Source organism: Podarcis bocagei (assembly GCF_964188305.1).
Source record: "Podarcis bocagei genome assembly, chromosome: 17".
Taxonomy (NCBI): Eukaryota; Metazoa; Chordata; class Lepidosauria; order Squamata; family Lacertidae; genus Podarcis; species Podarcis bocagei.
Window position 1 is genome coordinate 32,405,652 of NC_138143.1, and position 27,620 is coordinate 32,433,271.

At 40.7% G+C, this 27,620-nt stretch overlaps 1 protein-coding gene and 1 long non-coding RNA gene across 6 annotated transcripts; one reads left to right on the forward strand and one right to left on the reverse strand.

The window, feature by feature from the left end:
• On the forward strand, nt 1-26,018 carry RNF170 (ring finger protein 170). Of its 5 annotated transcripts, none has more exons than XM_081176908.1 (9): nt 1-108; nt 9,390-9,479; nt 11,080-11,223; nt 12,315-12,390; nt 14,418-14,526; nt 15,138-15,211; nt 16,322-16,426; nt 19,936-20,040; nt 21,682-26,018. In XM_081176908.1, the coding sequence occupies exons 2-9, from the start codon at nt 9,475-9,477 to the stop codon at nt 21,949-21,951; spliced, it is 888 nt and encodes a 295-aa protein (XP_081033034.1). In that variant the 5' UTR covers nt 1-108; nt 9,390-9,474; the 3' UTR covers nt 21,952-26,018. The 5 variants fall into 5 exon arrangements, with proteins under 5 accessions (XP_081033034.1, XP_081033037.1, XP_081033038.1 ...); XM_081176911.1 differs by having other exon boundaries at nt 14,421-14,526; XM_081176909.1 differs by having other exon boundaries at nt 18-108; nt 9,385-9,479.
• Nucleotides 15,137-16,377, reverse strand: LOC308577114. Its single transcript, XR_014003453.1, has 2 exons — nt 15,704-16,377; nt 15,137-15,664 (listed from the first exon to the last, which is right to left on the reverse strand). It is a non-coding gene; the product is annotated as an uncharacterized lncRNA (long non-coding RNA).
• Nucleotides 26,019-27,620: the final 1,602 nt, after the last annotated feature.

Here is a 27,620-nt window from a genome sequence, read left to right on the forward strand (position 1 = left end):
GCGCTCGGGTTGGCTGAGGCGCGCGGGGGGAAGCGGCCGAGGCTGCCACTGCCACCGCCGCTGCTGCTGGTTGCTGAGAGGCCTCGCTTGAGCCCGTCAGGAGCTGAGGTACTGAGGCGAGTGGCCGAGCGCTCGTGAGGCGACCCGCCGCGCCCACTTTGGCGCTCTTTCCCGGCGCGGGCCGGCGGCTCCCGTCCCGCCATTAGAGGCGCACCCCTCGTTTCCTTTGAATATTCTTCCCACTCGTGTTCGCTTGGGCTGAGGCAGCTTTTCCTGAGCCCCTTCGGCGGGACGTGATCCTTATTCCGAGTCCTGACGGTTCTCAGGGGTGACTAGGCCGAAGAAACGAGATTTTTTAATAATAATAATATTTTGGAGGGAGGTAGCTTTAGGGTTCTTTCGCCCCAGGCCTCTCAAACGGTATTATGAAATATTTGCTTGCGGAGGATGCACTGAAATGAACGGGGTGTTTTAACCCACCCCTGTTGGTTTCATTTTATTTTATTTTTGGCAGTTCAGAAGTACTTCTCTGTAAAGCAACGTTTCCCCAAACTTGGGTCTTCGGCTGGTTTTTTTTTTGGACTACAACTCCCGTCGTTCCTAGCTAGCAAGACCAGTGGTCAAGGATGATGGGAACTGTAGTCCAAAAAAGCAGCTGGCGCAACACACAAGTTTGGGGGAACGCATTTCTCGTCCCCATAAAGTATTGGAATGCTTTATTCCGTGCCGCTGGAGCGAGAAAACTTTGATTTAAGCGAGGCTGTTTTTTTTTTTAACTGCTGAAATTGCTATTCTGGTAAGCAGCTGCGTTTTGAGTGGGTGGGTGTAAATTTACCCTGAGGTTGCGGTGGGGTGGGGGGTGGGGTTGCACTCCTTATGGGGGCTGAGGAAAGAAAGGAAATCAGAAAATGGATGTGGTCTATGCGGTCCCAGTTTTGAGCACTCTGGAGGATAAACTCTGAGAACTTCTCTTTTGGGTGGTGCTGTATTGGGGTGTGTGAAAAATACAGTGAAACTCCTATCTGGGATTAACTGGGAATAACGTAGCACTTCTCAGTCACTAATGCATTCCTGCCTTCAAGAGTTGCCTTGAAGTTCTACCTTGCTCCAAGGTAGAAAATGGCACACATACCCACCCACCTTCTACCTGGTCACACCGAATATCCAGCTAACCCAGTATTGTCCACTCTGACTGGCAGCAACTGTCCAGGCCTCAGAAATCTCTCCAAGCTCCTGAAAGCTGGTGCCTTTAACAGAGCTTGCTAGATAATTGAACTTGGGACCTGCTGCATGTGACTCATGCAATCTACTACTGAATCGTGGTTCACAAGGTACAAATTATTGGAAAACTTGCTCTTGCAAGCCCCACTGAAATTAACAATTGTGTTCTTGCAGAAGCTTTACTAAATATCAGTTGGGATTGCAAAGAAGAAAGAACTAGTATGTTGAGTTTATTGTTGCTTTCTGACCCTGGGGGAGGGGGAATTTAGGAGTCTGCTTCTATGCTTCAAATGAGAGCTTGTGGCCCTCTTGGTGTTGTTTGACTACAATTCCCATCATTCCTGGCCATTGGTCATGGGGGGCTGCGGCTGATTGGAGGCCCAGGAAGATCTAGAGGGCCAAATATTTGCTACCCCTAGAGAGAAGCTTTACACAATGCTCTTAGAGCAGCTTCAGAGACCAGTTCATTAGTTGGTTTCCAAATCTGTGCCTGATTCAACTCTCTCACCTCATTACAAACTAAGTACAAATCATTGCAGACTCCTTATACCAAGTTAGGCCATTGGTCCATCAAGCTCAATATTGTCTACAGTGACTGGCAACAGCTCTCTGGGATTTCAGACTAGGGATATTCCTAATTCTATCAGGGATTGAAACTGGGACCTTCTGCATGCATAGCAGATGCTGCACCACTGAGTTGTGGCCCTTCATTTAATGCTACCTCTGCTCATTCTCTGCTTATATACCTGTCTAGTTTATGTTACTCTATAAAGCACCATGTACACAGCTATATAATAATATAAAAAACTGGCTAGAATTCCTGCTGTATCCGAAACATGCACTGAGAGTAGTAGGTGTGGGGCGCACCCTTCAGTAAAATACCATGTATACATAATCACAACCTTATACAGTTCTTCATGCTAATGAACAGGAAATAGTTTTTATTTACAGTATTTCCTTTGGATACTTGTATCTTGTTTTATAACCCAAATAGGCTCTCAGAGCAGTTACAAAGTATTTTCATAATAAGAATCAAATTTGACTCAAGTTACCCTTTAGAAGTTACTCTTTAACTTGAACCAGCTTTCTGTTCCACCTCCTTTGTCATTTAGATTTTGAGTGTGCCAGGGTGGTTAAAATTAGGTTCACTATGTGTCCTTATTGTGGTCACAAATAGATAGTGCACTCACATTTACAGTTTGCTAATATGTAAGAAGCACCTCAATTAAAATAGTATAGACCCAACATCTAATGGAGATTCTTGAAATCTAGTATATCCTGCACTGAAATGGAGGTTGCATTGGGTGTCTCCTAAGGCAGTGTTTCCCAACCACTGTTCCGCGGCACACTAGTGTGCCGCGAGATGTTGCCTGGTGTGCCGCGAGATGTTGCCTGGAGGGAGTCGGGCGAGTCGGGCGGCGAGAGGCGGGGCGGCGGCGGCGAGGAGAGGCCGCCCAGCGCGGGGCTCTCGCCGTCTGCCTGCCTGGCTGCCTGCGAGCTCGGCGGGCAGCGCCTCCGTCCGCAGCGCCCGCCTCGCGGCTCTCATTCCCTGCCCCTGCCAAAGCTCACCCAGCCAAGCCGCGCTCTCCTTCCTGCCTCGCTTTGCTGCCTCCTCCCCCCCCACCCCCAAAGCTTGGAGGTTCCCCGGCAAGGGGGAGGGGAAAAATTGAAACTTACACTTTCGTGCGTCCCTCCCGGCATGACGCTGCGTGCTGACGTCACGGGGCTGTAATGGTGGTGTGCCTCGAGATTTTTTTCATCAAACAAGTGTGCCTTTGCCCAAAAAAGGTTGGGAAACACTGTCCTAAGGTCCTTCCAGGTTGTTTTATTTTCTTATTCCAAAACATTGAATGTTCTAGGTAAGTTTTAAAATGCTTTTCCTAAGTCTTTACCTGGAACATTTATTTCAATGCTGTATTGCATTGTTATATTTAACTATCCTTTAAGATCTATATTGTATAGATTCAGTTTGTACATATTTGGGTCTCTTCGTTTATTGTGTAGATAATTGATGTGAGGCTCTTAACAGTGTAGTTAAGACACTGAGTAAATGAAGTACATGTAACTTGCAACTTATGCAATTAAACTTGCACACATTTGGTTTTATGTGCTCTGTAAATAAAAATAAAAAGGGGTGAAAAGGGGTGGTAATTCGGGGGGACGACACTTTGACAATCACACCCATGGAACCCAATGTGTTTTGACTATATGTGATTTTGGCTTTATGTGGTATCCTTGGAACATAACCCCTGCATAAATTGAGAGTTAGGTAAAGGTAAAGGGACCCCTGACCATTAGGTCCAGTCGTGGCCGACTGGGGTTGCAGCATTCATCTCGCTTTATTGGCCAAGGGAGCCGGCGTACATCTTCCGGGTCATGTGGCCAGCATGACTAAGCAGCTTTTGGCGAACCAGAGCAGCATTTACCTTCCCGCCGGAGCAGTACCTATTTATCTACTTGCACTTTGACGTGCTTTCGAACTGCTAGGTTGGCAGGAGCAGGGACTGAGCAACGGGAGCTCACCCCGTCGCGGGGATTCGAACCACCGACCTTCTGATCGGCAAGTCCGAGGCTCTGTGGTTTAGCCCACAGCACCACCCACGTCCCTAAATTGAAAGTTACCTGTACACAAAAAATCATGTTTTCTTTCTAAAAAGGAATATAATACCAAATAATCCAGGCCATTCTTAGTTTTCAGCATTATTTTCAGCATTATTTGCCAACCCCTAGGGAAGAATAACTCAGAATGCCTATTGGAACCTTCTAGTTCCCTGTTGTGCCCTTTGTAAATATGAAAGAGAGTAAACACACACTGAGAGAAGGTATGAACAAACCTTTGAATTCTTGTCAATGGAGAAAGAAATCATTCAGCATGAATGTAGTTTCTCTTTCTTGCCTGATGAGAGGTGTGGTGGCAATTCAATAATCTTCCCTTCCTAAGAACAGTTTTAGCTATGTCTTCTTTCTGGATGTCCTCCTCCTTAGGAAGGGATGCACCTTGGTGCTCAGAACAGTGAGAACATTCTATGGGCTTTTCAGAGTTCTAAAGTAATAAATTAACATATCAATAGATCAGGCATCTTTTCTGAGTAGCATGAGTCTTGAATTCATCTGTGCCTTTAGTAGGACTGGGATACACTTACTGCTTTTTCTTGGTTTTCTTTGCCTTTTAGTTCCCATGTGTAAACAAAAATATAAAAGCATTAATTTTTGGGGTCCGTGTTCAGTTGTTCTGGTTTGGTAGCAATTCATGTCAATAAAAGTTCAGCAACTGATTTGGTACACATAATGTAACTAGTACAATTCAAGTTCACATGATAAATTTAAAAGAAAAGGCACACGATGATCATTTGCTCATTGCGATGGAGCAAGCCAACAGTGTTGCAACTAAAGGTGTCTTCAGGCATTCTGCTGAACACACATAGCCAAATCCAGCAGTGCTATCCTTCCCCCTTTTCTTGGAGGAAGGCTTGTTACCTCCCCCATCAAGATTTGTGTTTCACAACTATTCATTTCTGTGTACGCTGATAGCTCCTTATCTCTTTCTTTGTTTCTGCAATATTGGTTTTTCATGTTTGGCTTCACAGTTTATTCCCTATTTCTAATTTCAATTTACATATATGGTCTCATTAATTGCACAGGTAAAGAACATTTGATAAATATGTACTGTATTGTTTACTTTGTATTATTCTTTCACCTCGCGTATGTGTTGCATGTTCAACTCTTCCATTTTTTAACTTGTATGTTGACCAAGCCCCTATTATAAGGAGAAGGAGGCCTCCATTGCAATCCTTGCCTAATGCTTCCCAGCCCTTTAAAAGGACAGAGTATAAAATTCCAGGAGAAACCTGAATATATAAACCCTCCCACACACTGGATTTATTTTATGTGGTTGTTCTGGTTTTGTGTGAGCCAGAGAGTATACTACATCAAGAGTTTTGTTGCTTAGATGAATACTTATTTGAACTATTTTTTTTAAAGTTCTGTTGCAGTTCATACTCAACAGAGACTTTCTGTTATGGTTCAGTTCTCTTATGGTTTAGGAAAAAAATAAATGTTCATTCTGGTTTTTGATTCATGTTTGATTTGACTCCCTATTCTAAACTAAATACGGTAATGTCTCTACCATAAGGGTTCTCCCCCCATACAGGCTGAAAATTATTGAGCACCCACCCCACCCCAGTCACTAAATGGTGCAGGAGTAGTGCTAGTAACACAAAAGCAGCAGATAAAGACAAAGATTGGCATAATCAGCTGGCAATTACTAACTACATACCATATTTTTTGCACCATAACACTCCCTTTTTTCCTCCTAGAAAGTAAGGGGAAATGTCTGTGCGTGTTATGGAGGAAATGCCTACGGGTGGCATGCCTATGGATTTTCCTCCTCTAAAAACTTAGTGCGTGTTATGGTCGGGTGTGTGTTATAGAGCGAAAAATACGGTATTCTATTGCTATGCAATCCACTTTGGAAATTGCCATCTGCTGCCATTATGTTATTGGCTCTGCCCATGCACCACAATTTTGTGACTGATGGACCTCGGTAATTTTCAGCCTCTCAAGTGGGCCCTGAACATAGACATTTTGAGAACCCCTAATATAGACCACTGTTTTCCAAACTGTATTATAGGAAATGCTTACGTTCTTCAGCACAATTATGGAATTCCATGAAAAAGTATCCCTACCAACCTTTCTCTGCTATCTTGACTTGCAGGCAAGAACTAGGAATGGGAGGTGCCTGCGGGATCCATGCTGCCTCAATAAGGCTGCCATGATGCCCCACAAGTTATCTACTCTATATACCAGATGATTAACAAATTTAAATTGGATTTGGGTTCATGGGGTTAGACTCTAGCTTTGCTTTGTACTCAGTGTCTTAGGCAAATTGTTAGCAAGGTACCCACACCAGCTTTTATAACTAGCAAGTCCCTTGACATCTATTTTGTGGCAGTGATCACTAGCCCCAAAAGTTTGGCATCCCATAGGCCTAGGGCAATATTGTTTGTATGGGCTGCTGGTGAAGCCAGATATTTGCCCCAAAAGAGGCCCTGGAGTTCTCTGCAGTACACATAGGGTTCAATAGTAGATGCTCAGGTTCCTCAGCAGACAGGCATTCTTAAAAAAGTTTTCTGAAGGTAGAAAATTTGAAAACCACTGGTGTAGAAGATAACTGAGGTTACTTTTCAAGGAACAATCTTATAAAATGTGAAATGCAGTAGAGAAATCTTTCTCTAATTTTAAGGCTTTAGCTTTAATTGGTCTTATCTGAATGTTAAATTAATTGATTGAAATTTTAATCAGAAATTTAAATTTTAACCACAGATTAAAATTTGTCTGATGGAGGTGAATGTCATCAGTCTGACATGTAACCACTCACGCTTGCCTAATTAGATGGGCAGAAGAACCAGTTATGCCATATAGTGGCATAGCAGCAACTATACCTCTCCTTGTATCTTTCAAGGACTTGAAAAACAGTGAAATGAGCAACCCATGTGAAAAGTGAAGCAATGAAACTGAACAGCAGATAACTGAGAAGCTCTTGGATTGTGCTGCATGCATGATGTAAAAGGGTAGCTAAAAGAAAGTGAGAAGCAGATAATTTTTCCGTACTCGTTTCTACTATTGAACTTCCCACTCGCTAGAGAGGAAATGGATGCTACAGTTAGAATACTTTGTAAAGTTCCGATTGCTGCACATCAAAAAGGATGTTGTAGAGCTGGAAAAGGGTAATCAAAATGATCAAAGAACTGAGGCAACTGGAGAAAAGGTCAAACACTTGGGGCTTTTTAACTTAGAAAAGAGGTTGGGAAATGTGTAAATTATGCATGGTGTGGAGAAAATGGCTAGGGAAAGGTTTTACTACCTCTTGTATGATACTAGAACCTGGGTTATCTGGTGAAGCTGAAAACTAGACAAGAGTGAATACAGTACTTTCTTTTATCTACACACCCCTATTTTAGTTTTTGTTTCTTGGTCATGCTAAAGTGTGATCACAACTTGGAAGAAGGGGACAAAAAGTTGGCATTTTGCTTTTACACTTATTGGTTAGGTGATCAGCATATTTATTTAAGCTCACTTTCTTTAAATTATAATGGTTACACTATAGACATCACTGCCTGTGCTTTACCACATAGCCTAACTATTCAGGGCAAAAAAGATTCCAAAACAGTTACTTATGGGAGTTTGCAATCAGTTAAATGTTGCGAATTCATTTTTCACCAAGTTTCTATTGTTCAATTTAAATTGATCCTCCTGGAAATAGAAAATGACACTATAGAAAATAACTCTTACATACATTTTTGTTGCTTTCCGTTTCTTTTCCCCATCACACAGATGTGAGCCACAGAAAAGCCAATTTAAGTCTCTTTTATTAAAATGGCCTTGATTAACTCAGGAATGCAGATTACGAGGCAACATGTATTCAAGGCAGCTATAGAAAAGGGTTACTTGTATATTCAAATATTAAGAGTCTTACATACCCATTGTGCATTTTACATGAAGAGCAGAAGCTGTGGTTTGCCAGTGGCAGCTGACAGTGCAAACCTATAAAGGTCTACTGAAAACTAAATTTCAATGAGTTCAATGGGACTTACTCCCTGGTGAGAGGGCATAGGAATCTTTTATCTAACATTAAGAAAGGAGTACAATAAATGTAGTTACTCTGGAAGGATATAAAAAGATCAGGGCACATTATTTGAAATTACGTAACGTGCTGAAATTAGCTGGACTTGCCTCTAAGGCTAAGCAGATGCAATTAAGATTTCATTTTATTTTGACTGGCCAGTTACAATTATTTATTCCATCCGACACTGGAGGGCATTCTAAGTATTTCTGAACCATGCCATGTGGCAAAATTCCAGCTTTACCACATGAGAAGCATTTAACAAAGTATTTTCAGTGTCTCTCTTATTAGCTATCTATTCAAAAGCCTAGTGAAATAATACATCTGCACCAACATGTTCTTTTGTGACCTTAAAATTCAGTGCTTTTTTTTTTCAAAAAAGAAAGAAAACTTTGCTCACAAGAATAAAAGCATCTGTTGTAATTAAAATGTAGCTGTTTTGTGGTGCTTTGTTCTTATTCAAGAAGTGATGGAAATAAAAAAAAAGAATGTGAATAACTTGAGTTTTTTGCCGTGGGGCCAGTAAATTAAATCGGCCTTCAAAAATTCTATTTGCTAAAGGCAATAAAATTGTTTTTCTCCCCTGCACTCTGCTTTCTTGTTGTGTTTTTGATTTTCGTAGCAGCTCTCATCCTGGTTTTGCTAGATACAAGTAAATGCTTCTGCTTTTATCAGCACTCACCAGTCTATGTATGTATATTTGTAAACACTGATGGGACTGCGGTTGCTTTTGGTCTGTCTCCTTTCCTTGGATGCAAACCTTAACCAAGTACTGCTCAAAATATTTTGAGTCAACAGGTTATGTGCATATTTTCTTCTCCGTACTCTGTTCCTTTTCAAATGCAATTCCCCTGCTGGATGTACCTTCAGCAAGCTGATCAGTAGTAACATTAACCCAATTGTAGTTTAGGGTTAACTGTGGTTCCTCTTTAACCAACTTGAAATCATGGTTTCAGATCCTATTTCAAGCACATCTCTGTTAGGGTTAAGTTCAGTTCATCTCACTTCCCGCACAACAGCTAACCATGGGTTAGGCCCAACAGCATCTTTGCTCCATAACGAAGGAGTAGCTGTTCTTGATTACTTAATAGCATACTTCAGATTTGCATATTTGAGGAGTAGTTAACAGGTCTTCTGAATTTTGGCAAACATGAATGATTGCCATGCACAGAAAGGTGCAAGATAACACTGCTAGCATTTTCCCCAAATTGGAGATAGAGGGAGAGTGACCCAAAACAGAGACAGATTAAGTGTATACTTGTTTATATCCAACTTAATATTTTTAAATGTTAGCTCTTTCATCAAATTTCACCTCAATTTCTTAATGTTTGCACCTCTGTATGTTTCTTGAGTGGATAGGGATGATTTAATAGCATGTTCCATCCAGACCTGACTTGTTTTATATACATACAGCTGCACTTTACTCTGTGTGGGCATAGAAATTACTCAAGCCTATATCTGCAGATGTGAAAATAATGTAAACATATGCTGTGTTGAAGTATATTTTAAAAAGTAGCCTGAAAATGTTCTCTTTTTGCAAGTACAGCACAGCGGTTTCTCAGATGCTGTGTGTGAAACATTTGCTGTGGGCCTGAAGAAAGCTGCTAATGACATGGTGCTGAGTCTTCCAGATGAGGTAAATAGAAGGAGTTGATGTTGTCAATGTCATGTCACTAAACAAAAGGATTTACCCATTGGCATTTTCAGTCATGTCCTTTGAGGAGGGGAAGCTTACCTGAAAATCAGTTTATGCAAGCATAAAAAGGAAAAGGGAAGGCAAGCAAAGAAATTGGCATAAAATTATCATCTTAAATGCATTTACACATCTCACCACCACTACTACTACCACTAATAATAATTTTATTATTTGTACCCCGCCCATCTGACTGGTTTGCCCCAGCCACTCTGGGCTGCTTCCAACATATATAAAAACATAATAAAACATTACAGTACACATTAAAAAGCTTCCTTATACAGGGAAGGCTCTGTTATTAATACAGTGTTATTAAATGCATTTACGATTAGCTAATTTCCTCCCAAAACTGGAAAAGCCAGCTGGCGGTGCAACAGAAGATTGAAGTGGTCAGGATGGAAGATAGGAGTAGTTTGAATGAGGAAAGTGCTTGATTCAGCCTGCCATCAACTTCTCTGATATATTGATAAATTGCATAAAAATGGGAGGGAAATTTGAATTCTAAGTGTGTGAGCAAACAGGAGACCACGGTTGTTCAGTGGGAAGGGGAAAGTGGTCTGCATATGCTCAGATGGGCTTTCCCAGGACTCAGACCTGGTATGGAAAACAGACTCCTGGGCTAAGCCCTCGTGATGTCTTAGCACAAATTAATTTTCCAGACTTTGGGGGAGGAGTTTGGAAAGTAGAACAAGTAAGGACAGCTTGTCTGTAACACAAGTGGAGGAAAAAAGAGCATGTTATTGTGAAGAGTTGCTGGAAAACTGAAAACAAAGCATGGATTATTGTATGGAGGGGAACACTCTGTATGTGTTCTCTGGTTCAGTTGTCTGGCAATGGAGGTGGAGTTAGTACTCAATTTCAAGGGAGATGCTGGAGCTTTAATCTATAGGGCAGATATACCATTACCCTGTAATCCTTTTAATTCTGTGATGACAGAGTAGGCTGCAACTTTTTAATGCTGGGGGGAAAGCACTCTGTATATGCCCTGAAGCACACACCATTACTACATATTTCTGCTTCAAAATTCTGTGCCATAGCTTAACTGACTGATTTTGGACTAATACCTTATTACTGTGTGTGTGCTGCCTAGCTGTTAAATGGGACTGACCTCCTCTAAAGGATAATAAGTGCCGTATATTGCATATATGCATATTATTTATGTTTGTCTTACTATGTAGCACATGGTGCATACTTTTCACTGGCAACACACTTGAGACTGGATTGCGTTGGACGTGTCATTAAGCTATTGGCTATTCCCACTGCATATTGTCCGAATTGTCATCCATTTAAGCACATGTCACCACATGAAATCCCATGAAATTTTAGAATTCTAGAATGTAGCAGGGTATGTGTGACATGGAGTTTGGCCATGTGGAAATTTACCAGTGTGCCAACTTGTCACAGAACACAGTTTGATTTTAAAGTTTGAAGACCAGTGGCAACTTCAAGCGTTTTTTGTCTACTCCTTTTTAGTTGTAGATGTGAGCTAAGCAATTTTTATGCACATGTATAAATCTGAATGCATGTCTTTCCTAGATTCTAGCTTTGGAATGGCCAGCCAAGAAACAGAAGTTCAGAGATTGATCCTAGATAGTGATTCAATGATTGAAGGAATAAGTGACCAGGTCCTGCTGGCAGTGGTGCTTAGCATCACATTCCTTGCTGCACTGGCATACATGCTTTTAAGGTGAGATACTGTTAGCACTTGACAATGACCTACTGTATTTGTAATGTGTCAGGCATATATATTTAAAGTAATTTAAAATATTTTTAATGATACAACACACCTGTTTTTTGACTGCACATTCTTGGAAGCAACACTTCAAAGAATCAAACTAGAAAGTCAGTAGGGTTGATTAAAATCTCTCTTCACCCACAAAGCTTTTACTGAGCTTGGGCCAAATGAGATGACCTCCAGTCCTGCATGCCACTCATACTTGGTATATTTACAACACTAGCCAAATTGGGGAAGGAGACAAATACACACACACACACACACACACACACACACACACACACTAACCTGAAAAACCAGTCATAGAAATTGTATATGTTAACACCCTTAGCCTAGCTAGCTTGGAGCATTAACAAGCATAATAAAACTATGATATTTTCCCACCCAAGTTCTCTGTTTCCATAGCTGCTGCTACTTAAAACTGAAAATTCAGTTTTAAGATAGCCCATTTTCAAAATTAATATATGATGAAAACTAATGTAGACTACTTTGATGGGGATAAGAAATTCATTAACATAAAGGAAAAGGGAATGATGTCATTACTTTCATCCTAGAGCACAATCCTGTGCATGTCTGCTCAGAAGTAACTCGTACTGAACTTGGTGGGACTTACTCTTAGGTAAGAATGAGTAAGATTGTAGCCTTGAACACTCAAATATTTTTTAAAAAGCTTTCAATTTATGTGCTAATAGTATTTTTTTGAAAAAAAATACATAGGGTTAGAGTTGTATCTAATGAAGCTCTACGCAGAGTAGACACATTGAAATAATGGATCCAAGGTAGACACGATCATTCATTTCAGTGGGTCTACTCATGATAGTATGACTAGCATTGGATACTACCCTTACTCTCTGGGACAGGGGGAAGGAATTTTGCGCTGAAGTTTGGATCAAGTGACTTACTACTGCATAAAATGACATTGTCCTGCAGTTAATTGGAGCATCTTAGAATTATGAACATGCTAGATGAATTCCATTGTGTATAGCTCTGATTTTGAAGTGTTTTGTTAGCATTGTATTATGCACTGTATTTTCTCTTAACAGAAATGCCCACCCAGCTATTCATCCAGAAAACCAAGAGCTAGTGAGAGCAATTAGACAACAAATACAATCAGAACAGGTATAATGCTAACTGCTCTTCCTTGCATAAATTGCATTTGGTGCCAATTCTCAGATAATTTCTCATGTGATGAACAGGAGGTAGATAAATCTGAACCTCATGGATTTTGTGCTCCTTTAGAGCCAAATCTGGTTATAATACACGGATGCTAGAGAACAGAATTCATGTCTCATGAACCTTTTGTAATAGCTGGAGACTATTCCCTCTGTTTCCCAAGTTCAAGGATGGGACTTATGTAAAGAAAATGGCATAGCATATGCACAAGAAGGAAGCTTAAGGCAACACTGAGAGTGACAGAGGTACACATTTAAAAGAAAAAAAACATTTGGAGGTTGGAGGAAGCCCAAAAGAGGGGGGAAAGATTGACTCTGTATGTGTGCAGTCCCAGGAGGGAATGGTGCTAAGGAATAAATAAATACACAGACGCAACCATCCCTCAGTTGAGAAGACTTCCCCATTCTCAGCAGGCTCCTTGCCTGAGAATGGGGAGCTTTAAAGTTGCAGGTGGGGCCAGCTGACAGTCTGCAACTTCAAAGGCTCCTTCAAATGAGTTAGAACAGATAATCATGCCTCCTGTGTGGTGGTGTAGGCAGCAAATAAAGTCTACTTCATAGCCTCCGTCACATCCCAAAGTAGCCACTTGGTAGAACTCTTCATTCTACGGCCATACTACCCTGAACATGCCTGCTCTTGAAAGCCAAGCAGCTTCAGGCCTGGTTAGTAATTGGATGGGAGACCACCTGGGAATACTGGGTGCCATAGGCCTTTGCCTCCTTTGTGGGACGTGGGTGACGCTGTGGTCTAAACCACAGAGCCTCTTGGGCTTGCCGATCAGAAGGTCAGCGATTCAAATCCCCACGACGGGGTGAGCTCCCGTTGCTCGGTCCCAGCTCCTGTCAACCTAGCAGTTCAAAAGCACACCCCAAAAGTGCAAGTAGATAAATACCGTATTTTTAGCTCTATAAGACGCACCAGACCACAAGATGCACCTAGTTTTTGGAGGAGGAAAACAAGAAAAAAAATATTCTGAATCTCAGAAGCCAGAACAGCAAGAGGGATTGCTGCGCAGTGAAAGCAGCAATCCCTCTTGCTGTTCTGGCTTCTGGGATAGCTATGCAGCCTGCATTCGCTCCATAAGACGCACACACATTTCCCCTTACTTTTTAGGAGGGAAAAAGTGAGTCTTATAGAGCAAAAAAATACGGTAGGTACTGCTCCGGTGGGGAGGTAAACGGCGTTTCCATGCGCTGCTCTGGTTTCAGTGTTCCGTTGCACCAGAAGTGGCTTAGTCATGCTGGCCATATGACCGGGAAAAACTGTCTGCAGACGCCGGCTCCCTCGGCCTGTAAAGCAAGATGAGCATCGCAACCCCAGAGTTGTCTGCGACTGGACTTAACTGTCAGGCGTCCTTTACCTTTACCTTTTAGAACTCTTCAGCGAGTGGTCCATGGTCTGATGAAACCAGCTTCAGTACACACAGACTTGAACCTTCTGGGAATGTGCTATGACTCTTTTGCTAGGCAGTTTGAGGACAAAATCACCAACCTTTATGGTGTTGTTAATGTGGCCTTTCCTCGTATCATCCTGCTTGAACCCTTAGGCCAGAAAGTTTATTTAATGAGTAGCCAGGGAAGAACTTTGTGTGGTGGCACCCGTACTTTGGAATCGACACCCAACAATTGGTTCTTTTAGGCAAATCCTTAAGACTTTTTTTAATCCAGCAAGGCCTTTTCAGGGTACATTGTTAGATAGTTTTCTCATTGGTTTTACAGATTAAGTTAATATATTCTCATTGCTTTAATTAACTTAGTGTTTTGTTTTTACTTTTTTAGACTCTGTAGGCTAACAAGTTGGGTTTCTGCCCTTCATTTTCTACTGTATGATTGTTCTTATGTGAGAATAAAGTCAGGAAAATATACTTGTGAGAAACACTTTCTTCAGATCTTGCAATAAGGATTAGTTTGCTGCTTCTGGCAGGTACAGCGATTTGCTCTGCTTGAACAGGTGACACTTCTTATTTCTTCCAGCAGAATGTACTTGAAGACAGACAACGTTTCTATACTGATATGTCATGCCCAGTGTGTTTACAACAGGCTACATTTCCCATTGAAACAAACTGTGGACATCTTTTTTGTGGTAAGCAAAATACTTTTTTGCATCACTTATTGCACTCTGTTATGCTGGTAAGATGTGTTAAGTAAATGATGTACAGAAAAAGGTGCTTTTGAAAATGTGGGTTAGTTTTACAGCAGCATGGAATTCCCCTTTGATTGTTTTCATTCAGCTGACTGTGTTAGATACTAGTTGTTTCTAACAGGTATTTAAACTATGTCCAAAAATGTAAAAATGATAATTGCTATAGCAAATATATTAAATTACTGCCCATTTTTATTTCTGTCCCACTTCATATATATTTTATGTCTATTTGTGTAAGAGGCTCACAGCAACTCATAATACCAGTTTCATAAGAAAGGTTAGGCATCATTGGCATTTAAAGCTGGCAACCGCTTAAAAATGTAGATTGGCACCTATTTCAATATTGTTTGTAAAGATTTCTTAAGATACTGATTTTGCACAGATGATTTAATGTGTTGTGGAGAAAATAGTCCTTTCACCCCACAAAATGACACTGTTGCATCAGCTTATCATTTGGATCAGCTCATCATTTTTGAGTGTTTGTTGAAATAGTAACTTCTATTTGGGATACTGTCAGTTTAAGAAAAGAGTAATGGTATTATTTTATCTAGGTTCCTGCATTATTGCATACTGGAGGTGTGGTCCATGGGGAGGTGCAATACATTGCCCTATCTGCAGGCAAACGGTAATAAGCTGATATTCAAAATTCTGATGTTAACTTTTGGTAACTTTCCCTTCAAAGTTTTTACATGTTTATGTTTCAGGAATATAGAGAATACCATTGACACATGAGTAGGATAGCATTTGCTTTTGAATCTAATGGCTAGGCATCATTTTAGATTATGAATCCCAGAGCAGTATCTACATTAATCTTTGTAGCAAAGCCAACTAATAATCCCATAGCACCTACACATTTAAAAATTAAATAAAGACATTTATTTCAAAAATCTCTTAAGTGGGGAGGATAGTGATGTCATCATCAATTACAGAACAACCTACTGCTCTGTCCCAGCTCACAAAATAATAGCAACATGCTGCCATCTATATGTTTTCTCATGTGCTCAAAGTGAGCAGTTCTTATGGGATATGCCTCATAGCAAACACAGGACCGAAAAAGGAAACTTTGACTCCTGGATTTCTTCCTCCCTGATAATTCCTGTTTCAGAGACAACATCACGACAGCTAAGCATCTTAAAGGGAGTAAAGCAGACACAGTGGAACAAGATGAAACAGATGCCATGGCAAGCTTAGTTTCATAGATTTGTGAAGAACTAGCATAAGATTGGTCTAAAGTTCTTCTATCTCTAAGGGAAGATATCTCTAAACTGACAAAAAGTACAGCTGAAACTAAGGGCAAGTGACATGATCAGGGTGTGTGTGTAGTCTTGGTAGCATAGTTTCATATGTAGATAATAGTTCAATGTTTAAGTCTCTCCCCTGCAACCATTCAAACCAATCTTATGGACTGAATTTCCTGTTTGCTTTGGGTTGTGGATAATTCTACTGTAATATCATGGACAAATTTGGCAGGTGGTTCACAGCCAAACATCCTGGTTTTCAGAACTTGCAGATTTTTTTGAGCTCAACAGTAACTTTAATCTCTGTGGTTATAAGAAGATAACTACAACTGCACCCATCTTAGTGCTTGGATTTTGCTTTTATGCTTCAACACATCATTAGTTGGCTTTAAAAAAACACCCCACACATTACATTCTGTAACCTTTTAAAAGTACGGTATAAGAAAGAAAACAATCCATGTAAAATTATTAAGTAACTGATTTTCTATTGTGTTCAGGTAATTTTATTTTTACCTCTCTTCAGTGAGGGGCGAGAGGATGCAGTGCAGGTGCCTCAGGATGTCAGTGATTACAACAGGAGATTCTCAGGACAGCCAAGATCGGTATGTGTAGGGACAGAGTCAGGAAGACCAGGGACCCACAGTTTCACCCATCTGTTGCATCCAGCTTTCCTGCCAGCCTAGCCTTGGGAACTGAAGAGGGAGCTGAGGATTCTCCTTCCATTTAGTGTACCTCTGAAATCCACAAGGACAGTCCCCTCCCCAGCTGCAAGATCGAAAGAAGGACTGGGCTTCTGAGGTACCTGTGGCGCTCCAGAAGCAAAGCAGGATAAGGACATGTCTTAACCTTCCTCTTTGGCTATCAACAGCGCAGCCAGGATTTGTAGTTTTGCAGCTGTGGCTCTGAGAAAAGCCCAGGCTGTGTAATCTAATTCTAAGGCACAATTCTCACCCCTTCCCAAGCCCCAAGCTTGAATTTGGGTTGAGGAGTCAGGAATTGTCTGACTTGGCACTGTGTTACAGAGATGGAGGAAGAAGTCCCCACCCTTTGTGGGGAGGGGACTAGAAACAACATCTTTTGGTTGGCCAGCAAAGCCAGCCAAATTTGAGAACTCTCTTGGATGGAAGTTGTGGGTGTGTCCAAGGCACAATGAGCTCCTGTCTGTTCAGGAACAAGTTTGTTTCCTTGAGGCCAAGGCGGCATATCTGGAAAAGCTTAGAGAGGAAGAGAGAGTGGTGGATGAGGCCCTCAGGGACATTATAGCTCTGTTCCACTTCCACAGTGATAGCTCCAGGGAGAGTGAGGGTCTTGATGTAGTAGGTATAACAGAATCATGGTGGAGTGGAGAGAACCAGTGGGACACATTATCTCTGGATATAAACGCCATAGGAAAGATGTATTGGAGATGGTGCTGCTCTGTACATCAAAGAGAGCATTGAGTCCAGCAAGCTAAAGGGGGTGGACACCTCCACAGAATCATTGTCGATAGTGATACTGGGCCCCAAAAGCAATTTAGTACTAGAGATGTGCTATTGTCCCCTTGATCAAAACGCTCAGGGAGATCAGGAGATAAAAAATGAAACCAAGAAAGCATCCCAAGGGGGAAATGTTGGGTGACTTCAATTCTCTCACATAGACTTGCTACATTTGTGTTCGAGTCACAACAAATAGGTAAAATTTCTAGATACTCTAAATGATTGTTCCTTAAAACAGTTGGTCATGGAACCAACCAGAGGGGTGGTGACCCTGGACTTGAATGGCACCCAGGAATTCTAGTGTCTGGACTAACTTTTGCAGGAGAGTCAGAGGAACTGAGGCAGATAGCAGGGACACTAGTTGAAGTTCTAGGCCTAATACAGTGGTACCTTGGTTCTCAAACGCCTTGGTACTCAAACAACTTGGAACCCAAACATTTCAAACCCAGAAGTAAGTGTTCTGGTTTGCGAACTTTTAAGAAACCGAACGTGCTCCATTTTGAACGTTACGCTTCCGATTTGAGTGTTACGCTTCTGTTTTGAGTGTTATGCTGAGGACTGTCTGTTTTTGATATTTATTTTGCATTTTTTATTTGCGGATTTTTGTTTTTGTGACACTTGAAAAATACTGGTTAAGGGGGGAAAATAACCAAGCATGTGTTGAACAAAACATTCCTGCATTGCAGGGAGTTGGACTATATGATCCTTGTGGCCCCTTCCAACTCTACAATTCTATGATTCTGTGTATATAGAAGAACAAACCTTGCTGAAGCAGAACCAGCATGGCTTCTGCTAGGGGAAGTCCTAACTTACAAACATATCTGAGTTATTTGAGAAAGTCAACAAGCATATTGATAGAGGTGATCCAGTTGATATCGTGCACTTGGACTTTTGAAAAGCTTTTGAAAAGGTCCCTTGCCAAAGACCCCTTAGTAAGCTTAGCAGTCATAGAATAAGAGGAGAGGTCCTCTTGTAGATCAGAAATAGATTAAGTAGCAGGAAGCAGAGAGTAGCAATAAATGGACAGTTCTCTGAATGGAGGGATGTAGAAAGTGGAGTCACCCAAGGATCAGTATTGGGACCTGTGCTTTCTAACTTCTTCATCAAGAGTTAGGACTGAACAGTGAGAGGGCCAAGTTTGCTGATGATACTAAATTCTTCAAAGCTGTTAAAAAGAGGTTGTAAAGAGCTCCAAAATGATCTCTCCCAACTTAGTGAATGTGTGGTAAAATGTCAAATGCAATTCAACTGCAAAGTGATGCAATGTTGGGGCAAAAAAAATATTAATTTCACATATATGCTCATAGGGTCTGAACTGGCAGTGTCCGACTAGGAATGAGATCTGGGGGCTGTAATAGATAGCTCTATGAAGATGTGCAACAACTGAAAAGGGCAAATTCTATGCTAGGGATCATGAGAAAGGAATTGATCACAAAACTGCCAATAGCATAATGCCATTGTACGAATCTATTGTGTGAGTACATTTAGAATACTATGTGCTTCTGGTCCCCGCATCTCAAAAAGGGTATTCTCATTTGGGCCAAATCTGTGCCATTTGCATCTGAGTTTCCCTATTGTTCTTATTAGGCCTTCATTGAGCCTGCTGGGTTCCCTAGTGCCATTCCCATTCCTCATACGGCAACACTAACATTCCCCCACCTCCATCTATCTGTGTAAAATTAAGCAAGTGTAAGTTGTTGGCCTAGGCATAGTGATGTCTTGTGAAATCTGTTACGCATTATATGCCTATTAACCGTATTTATATTCTACATAGAATTTAATACTATATGTTCTTATATAGTCTTGCATTTCTGTAATAATTAAAAACCCTGATTCCCACTGCATGGGGATTCAGTGGCCTGATGCTGCTCCTCCTTTGTCATCAAAATCAGAGGCAAAGTTCCCATGGCAGAATACAGCTCTAGGCTCAATTTTTTGGGAAATCATGCCTCTGTAATGATACATGTGTTTGTGTAATAATACATGCTTGTGTGTAATGTGATATGGGGCATGTGTAGTCTTGGTAACATTTTATGCGCAGGTAATAATTTAACACGTTTTAAAATCTCCTTTGTGCAGCCATCCAGATGAATATTTATAGTGAGATGCTATATTTATATTGTGGGCTGTTTCCTGTTTTGCTTCAGACTATGGATAATGCTACTCTAATGTATTGGACTACTTTGCAAGTGCTTTGCACCTTGGTTTTCAGAACTGTCAAATTTCTCTGATATAATGCTACTCTAATGTATTGGACTACTTTGCAAGTGCTTTGCACCTTGGTTTTCAGAACTGTCAAATTTCTCTGAGCTGTATGGTATGTGTAACGCCTGTAGTTGTAAGAGACACCTAGTAAGAATATTTACAGTCACATATTTTGTTCTTATGCTAGTGCACGTCATTTGTTAGGGTATGGCTTTTCTGTAACCTTTTAAAATCTGGATGGGGAACCTGTGGCTTTTCAGCTCCGATCGTTCCTGAGCAGTGGCCATGGAGGGAGTGGTGGATGGAAGTTGAGAATCCAACAACATTTGGAGGGCCAACAGATTCGTCACCCCTGTTTTAAAATCACTGCAGTGGAAAGGGGGGAAAGTTTGCATGCAGGTATTAAATGTTCAATTTTCTATTGTGTTCAGGTAACTTTATTTTTACCACTCTTCAATGAAGAACAAGAGGATGCAGTGCAGGTTCTTCAGGCTGTCAACGATTACAACAGGAGATTCTCAGGACAGCCAAGATCGGTATGTGTGGGGATAGAGTCAGTGGGACCAGGGGTACAAATTCCATTTACCAGTAGCACACAACATTACAGAGCACTGGAGCACCTCTGAAGTGCAGTGCAAGCACAGGGGCCAGTCCCTGCCCTTCCCTAGCATTGAGGCTGGAAGGAGGAATGGGCTTGTTTGGCTATAGTGCTTTGAAGGTACTCAAGAGTATGGTCACAGAAGGACAAGCCCTAGCCTTGTTCTTTAGCTCTGGAGAGAAAGGCCTGGGTTTGTGGTTTTGCAACTGGACTTCAGAGACAGTCCAGCCGTCCTTCCAGCCTTGGAGATGGCTGTTTGTGGACGTTTGTGCTAGAGTTAGTCCCCACTTCATCCTTTTCTAGCTCCAAGGTGGAGAGGAGCATTGGGGCTGTTTCTATAATGCACCGTGTAGTGTAATTCTAGGAACAATCTTCCCCGCCCCCTTTCCTAGCCATAAGCTTGCATTTGCGGTGAGGGAGCAAGGGATTCTCTTTGCATTTGTACTGTGTTGCAGAGATGAAGGAAGTAGACAATGACCTTTGTGGTGAGGGATCCAGAAATTACTTTTTTTTTTTGTCAGCCAGCAAAACCAGCCAGATTTGTGGCCCCCACCCAAGACAAATAATAATCGCTGTTGATGTGGTGAATTTTTGGGAATAAAATAAGGGATTTAATTGAGAAATACCAGCTTTAGAGGCCCCAGGCATGGAGAGTTCCCAGCTTTTGTATGTCTTTAGAGACTCAGCAAGCTTTGTCAGAAAAGAGTTTATGCTATGTAGCAGTTAAGAGAGGGAGCTGTAAGCCTAAAGCAGGGGTAGGCAACCTAAGGCCCATGGGCCACAAGCGGCCCACGGGGGATGTTTAACCAGCCCACGAGCCACCCCCAAACCAAGCCATCTGCTTGTTAGCACATGCTGTGCTAAACAGGCACAGCATGGTGCAGGGACTTGCTTCCACGGCGCCAGAAATCGCGTCTGCTCAGACACAAGACGCCGCAAATTTTTTTTGGGGGGGCGCTCAGGCACACACGTGATCTGGCCCATGGAGGGATTCCACTGGAGTGAACCGGCCCAGGCGAGGTAAACCTTGCCAACCCTTGGCCTAAAGGCTCCTTGTTGAAATCTTGCCCCAACCCATTAGCGATGCTTTGGCAAGCCACACTCTCTCACGCTCCCCCTCTGCAATCTATTATGATTAATAATATTGGTCTGCCTTCTGGGTTCTTTTGGGTATGGGTAAGGATTGTTGAGATATAAAGCATTCTAACACTTAGAGAAAGTGATGTTTCAATATTGAGTCTTATTTAAGCATGTTTTGTATTGAATGTAAAACCTTGAACAATATTTTGTTTTTCCCATGTGTTTGTTTAATCTTGTACTTGGTATAAAAAAAACCCGATCCAAGATGCTGTTTATATTCAGCGTCCTTATGAATGAGAATATAGATCTTTAAGAGGGAGATACTGAGGAAAAGGGTCATGGACACAGTCCAAGAAGGAATTACACTATCATGCTTTTTCACCAATATTACAATTTGTGTAAATGCACGTGAGCTTGTAATATATGTGTCAAAAGTCCCTGAGATAAATGTACCATGTATAACATTTACCAAAAATTGGTCTTTCTACATTTTGTTTAGATTATGGAAAGGATTATGGATTTGCCCACGTTATTGCGCCATGCGTTCAGAGAAATGTTTTCCGTTGGCGGTCTCTTCTGGATGTTCCGCATCCGAATATTCCTCTGCCTCATGGGAGCTTTGTTGTACCTGGCATCCCCCCTGGATTTTCTCCCCGAAGCGCTGTTTGGAATTTTGGGGTTTTTAGATGATTTCTTTGTGGTGTTTCTGCTACTCATCTATATATCTATAATGTACCGAGAGGTTGTAACACAGAGACTGAACAGATGAAGGCGGATGTCAGTGACCAACATTCAGGAGCACTAAGGGGGGTGCTTAACTAAATGAGCCACTATGAAATAATCATCTTGACACATTTTCAGTTTCTGCTATTAAATAGCTTCTAGCCAAACATCTTATGTAAGCATGAAAATTGTCATAATGGTGATAGTGAACTGGATTTTCAGTGTTTGTTATATAAAAGAGATCTGATTCAATATGTAATATACTGCTTACATATGTTTACAGTGGATGAGTAATTGTACGTTATTCAAGGTACCACCAATTATAAGGGAATTTCTTTTTGAATGTTTAACAACAACAAAAAGTATTCGGTTTAGCTGGACATGTATTTAAGGCACTACTCAATGTACAGTTTTTTTATTCAATGTACAGTTTCAAAGACTGCTTAATGTCTCATTGTGGGTGCTGAAGTGGGAGGGAATTGTTGGTTTTTTAAATAACCTAGTTTAGCATCTCTGCCTATGCAGTAAGTGCTCAAGCTTGGGCAGCAGCATACTATTGCACAAACATTCTAAGTACAGTATTGCTTTAGCTGCAATTACATACATCTCTCCATATAACATTTGTACCTTGCAATGTACACTTGTCCATGCCACGATTAATGATGGTATGTGTTACAGATAATTGCTATTTACATTGCAGGTTCAACATGATGGCTTGGATAAAATAGAAGACAGCCCATCTCAAGAGGGGAATATATAGTATAGTATAATGTAATCTTAACCAAACCTTTGAACTTGAATCAAAACTAGGCTCCCTGATCATGTGAAATGCTAAGTGCTAGTGATTAGCTGAAATCTAAAACTGAATGTTATACTTGAAATAACTTCTCGTAATGGGGACTATCACTGTCTGGTAGATATAATTACATGTGTGCTTGCTTAGAAGTAATCCTTATTAAACTCACTGGGACTTGCTTCCAATTAAGCATGCATAGAATTGGGGTGCATACCTTCTAAGCTTGCACCACATGGTGTCCATGAAATGCTATGAAACACCTTGTTTGAGATGCTTACCCTCCATCCAATTTAAATGGTTCTTGAGGCAGGAGAGAAGTGTTGAACAGGTGCGAAAGCACTCTTGATGCTATTGCACTTGGGCATGCACTGATCTGTGAACCACTTGCCCCCTTACGTCTTGGACATACAAAGAACTTTGGCACTGGTGCTTTGAACAGCCCAGGAAGAGGAGAGATAGCATCCTTTTATTTATATACCTATGTACAAGATTTACAAAACACCCCCCAAAATGCACAGATTAGATGCAGGGACTTGAGGCCACTGTGCCTGGAATGCTCCTTATCATGAAGTCACAGCCTTGTTTGGCCAGTTCCTGCCTCAAATAGTCATCGGGAAGAGAGCGTTTTGGCATCACTAGAGACAGAGCTCCTTAAGAGAGAAAGATATGGGATCTTCTGGAGCAGCCTATGGGATCTCACCTGACTCCTCTCCAGTATGAATTTTCTACACTATGGCGAAGGTTTACAGCAACACTAATATTAACTATAGTTAATATCAATCAAGGTTTTATTTTAAGCAGCTTCACTCTGTTTTTTTCATACTGGCAAAACCTGGCTGGTGTTAAGCATGGTTGAAGTCAGTACCAATGCAACTCTTAGCCATAGCAGGGAAATTCATGCCAGAGGAGAGGAATGTGAGACACCACAATCTACTCCGGATCATATAACCATGGTTAAGGGAGTGAGAGCATTCTGCGCACTAGTCCTTTGACACTTTGCTTTGTTTAAGGCAGTAACTCCTTCAATTTGATGAAATCCTTGCCAAAGAAAACTCATTCCTCACTTACTTAACTGTCCTTTTTTCTATTAAAGTCCCTAAGTACTTGAAAATATATTTGATCCCCTTGTATTCCAGACAAGAGCATATTTTGAAATATTTGTATTGTCCATGCATCCATTTCCTTGCAGGGTATCTGAGTGACATTGTAAGCATATGAACTTGTATCAAAATATAAGAAAAGTGCATTGAAATACTAACTTTTGTAGAGTGGGGAGGTTTCTCTCTAGTCTCAGTTTAAGAATCTGTTCATGAACAAGGCAAAGGTTCTCTTAAAATGCAAAGGCGATTTCATTCTCACAAATGTTAATTGTTTCCATGAACTTAGTCTTAAATCTGCAAAATCATGTCTGCGGAAAATGTTTGAATGTATTAATTCTGTCTCGAGATTTACATTTGGTTTGTTCTATCTCTACTTGACATGAATGTTAAAAACAAGGGAAGGAAAGAGAGTGAGTTTAAAAAGAGAAAACACCTCCCATCAGTTTTACTGTTTTAAAGGCTGCCTCTAGTTCCTTTCAATACTTCTGCTTACTCTTGTCATCACTAGTATGTGATAGTGATGTGTTGCCTACCTCGGGTATGATGCCAGCCTGATGCACTAAACAAAACTTCCTTTATTTTTGGTCAACCCAAACTCTATGTAGAAGTTGGGGGAGAACATATGAAAGCACTACTGCACGTCAAGAAGTGTAGAGCCTAAAATAAAGTATATAAGAATATAAGTGGGCTGTTTCAGTCTTTGATGTTCCTCTAAAACATCCAAAAACAGTTGTAAAAAGAGGTTGAGTCAAACCCTAGTACATATTGCCTTATTTATTTTCTGGTGGCTGAATAGTCTTCTTATGCAACCCATTTTCGCTTTGAACAAAAACAGATTTCAACTGATAACGGTAACCACAGAGTTGTTTAGTAGCCTTAATGCCCTGTTTGCTACCTGCGCTGATAATTCTCTTTATTCAAGTCTGTATCATCAGTGGAAGTCCCTTTACGTAACTTTAGAATGTCTTCCAAGTGGCTTTTGTGTGCCTTCCTTGTCTGTCACTGGTGCTGATGTGAGAAGTGGGCTCGGTCCACATCACACCTTGTCACCTGTCACTGTTCAGCACTCGATTTCTGGAATCTCTGCAATCATTCTTGCAACTCATAAAAATAATACAAATATTTTTGTTAGCTATCCCTGTTCGCAGCGCTGATACTATGCACAGCCTTAGTTATTGGAGCCTTATGCCTCCTCACCCACGCTCTTCTTGCACCTGTTCCCTATAGGGTACCTTGTTTATTTTTCTGCTCAGTTGTTTTAGCGTCAAATAATAAGGCTATATTATTTTTAAAAACTGGAGAAATCAACATTTTATATTCTCAGTATATAATTTTAATATGGAATCAGTCATATGATCTCTGCATAATCTCAAACACATACTGTCGCTGCCAACACAAAACTGTGGAGGATAACAGGAAATTTTTATTTCCTATTGTGCATTCTTCTGCATTGCTCTAGAGACGATTTTCTTCCAAAAGGAAATCTGCTTCCTAATCCTTGATGGGTAATGTTTGATGTGAGGCATGAACGAACTAATGCTATTTTACAGGAATCATTGCCCTTTTTGCCTGCATATTTTAATATGTCCCTCTGAATCATATCTGGGGACCTACATAGCAATTTCATTCATTCCTAATAGTAATAAAAATCCATTAATTTGGGGACAGTATTTCAGCTCAAAAGCCACATGCAGTATTACAATCAGATAAGAGAGCTTTTCTGTTTTATTGCAAGGCACTTCTCATTCAGAGGAAAAGATGGATTTTTCCAGTATTAGCTTTAAACATTATCTGGAAGATTCACTAACCAGAAATCCTAAAGTTTAGGAATGAATCCTGTAGAAAATAAATGATTAAAGTAATAACTATAAAGATTTGGACAAGAGAAAAATACTCCAAACAGAAATCTTGTATCTCTTTTTCTTCCATTTCCTTGCTAATTAATGGTCTGTATTAATAAAGACACTAGTGGCTACATAATGCTTTTTGATGCACACACACTCAATTTCCCAAAACAACCTTAAGGCCACATACTGATTTATTTGCTGCAAGTACTATGTCAGTTGACTTTCATATGAGGAACAATTAATGACCAAAGTTGGTGTAAAAAGGCTGCCAGAGATCTATGCAGTTGTAGGCAGCGTGCTACCATAGTTGTTTTACACAAAATGTAAGCTGGCTCATGTATTTACTGAAAATAAACCATGTTTGAAATAAGATATTTTTTTTTGTCCATTTACTGTATTTCTGCATATTTGTAACACTATAATCTTATGCTTTATTCCTTGAAACATGTTTACAGACACAAAAAATCTATTGCATGCACTTTCTGCAGACACTTTTTTTCAAATCCCTGCTCAGTCATGAAGCTCACTGAATGGTTTGAATCCATCAGTATCTCTCAGCACAACCAGGCCTCTTGGAAGGATAATGTTAGAGAACTCCAGCTACACTGCCCCATGCTCCTATTTTTTTAAAAAAAGTTTTTATTTATACTTTGACTTCCTTCCCCCTCTTTCTGTTGGTTTCCTCAATTATTTTTTTAAATACCTTCTGCATATCCAAATTCATTTAATTTGCTCATTTAATTATCTACTTTAAATACATACTCTTCTAAAACTGTAGGTTATTACAATAATCCTGCTAATGTTTTTATCTGTTTGCAATTTATCTGTAAATATTCAGTAAATCATTTCCATTTTTTTATTTTAAAGAATTTGTTATCTTGATTTCTTATTCTTCCAGTGAGTTTCGCCATTTCTGCATATCCCATAAGTTTTTGTATCCATTCTTCCTTTGCTGGGACTCTGCTTCTTTCCACTTTGGGGCAAGTAGCATTCCTGCTGCTGCTGTAGTAGCAGACATAAATAAATTTCTGTATAATTTAGGTAGTTCTGTCCCTATAATTCCCAAAAGAAAAGCTGCTGGGTTGTTGTTTATTTATAAAAGTTATTTTGAACATCCTTTTCAATTCATATCATTTCCCAGAGGCTCCTTGGAAGAGTGGATGAGATAAATAAAAGGATGTTATCAGAGTAAATTGAGGTAAGAAGCCCTTTAGGAGCCCACAGTGCTCCATGACAAATTAAAGCAAATCTAAATTTGTAGTGTACAAAATTCCCCCATATGCTGCGGAGAAAAGCTGTGAGTCACTAAGGCTCACTAGGACCCAAATCCTAGAAAGGAACATTCCCCAACTCGACAGAAACTTTTTAAATTTTTTTTTGGAATAACTTGGGTGACAATCTGGTTCTTCTCTTCTTCTTGGGGGAGGGGAAACACTGAATCCTTAATTATTATTTACAGCAGATTTCTTTTTGTCTGAAAATGAAATGTTTTATGCCTTCATAAGGAGATGATTTGTTTTTGCCTGGCGAACAGATGCTTAATTAGCGGCAGAGCAAGAGAGGGAAGATCAAAGCGGAGCAGGAATGCTAATGGAATGGCTCATTGCTGGCAGGTGACTAATGAGTAGTAGGGGGGTATATCAGGTGTTACTAATAGCTTGGCTCAGAAAGCTGTTGTGCTCCGCTCGAAACATATGCTGTGTTTCAGATAACAAATCTATTTCTCCCACTCTTCCCTGAAAATTTAGGCGGCAGTCAACAAATGGTTTGCGCTTCGGGGTTGCCAACTGACCAGCTGGCTCGTGTACCTTCAGTATGGGTCACACTGCTGTGGTAAAGGGGTCTGCATGGGTGCAAAGGGGACTGACCCAAAAATCAGGACCCGAGCAATGTTTTTGCTCCAGTTTCTTCTTACAATGTCTCACTTGGGGCAGCAGAAGGGCACAAGCAGCCACTCATTGTTCAGGAATAC

Bases quoted from the DNA above. Each gene is read 5' to 3' on its own strand.
- RNF170 (XM_081176908.1), top strand. The intron at 12,391-14,417 runs GTATAATGCTAA...TATTTCTTCCAG, and splicing joins AACAAATACAATCAGAACAG to CAGAATGTACTTGAAGACAG. The intron at 15,212-16,321 runs GTAATAAGCTGA...TATTGTGTTCAG, and splicing joins GCCCTATCTGCAGGCAAACG to GTAATTTTATTTTTACCTCT.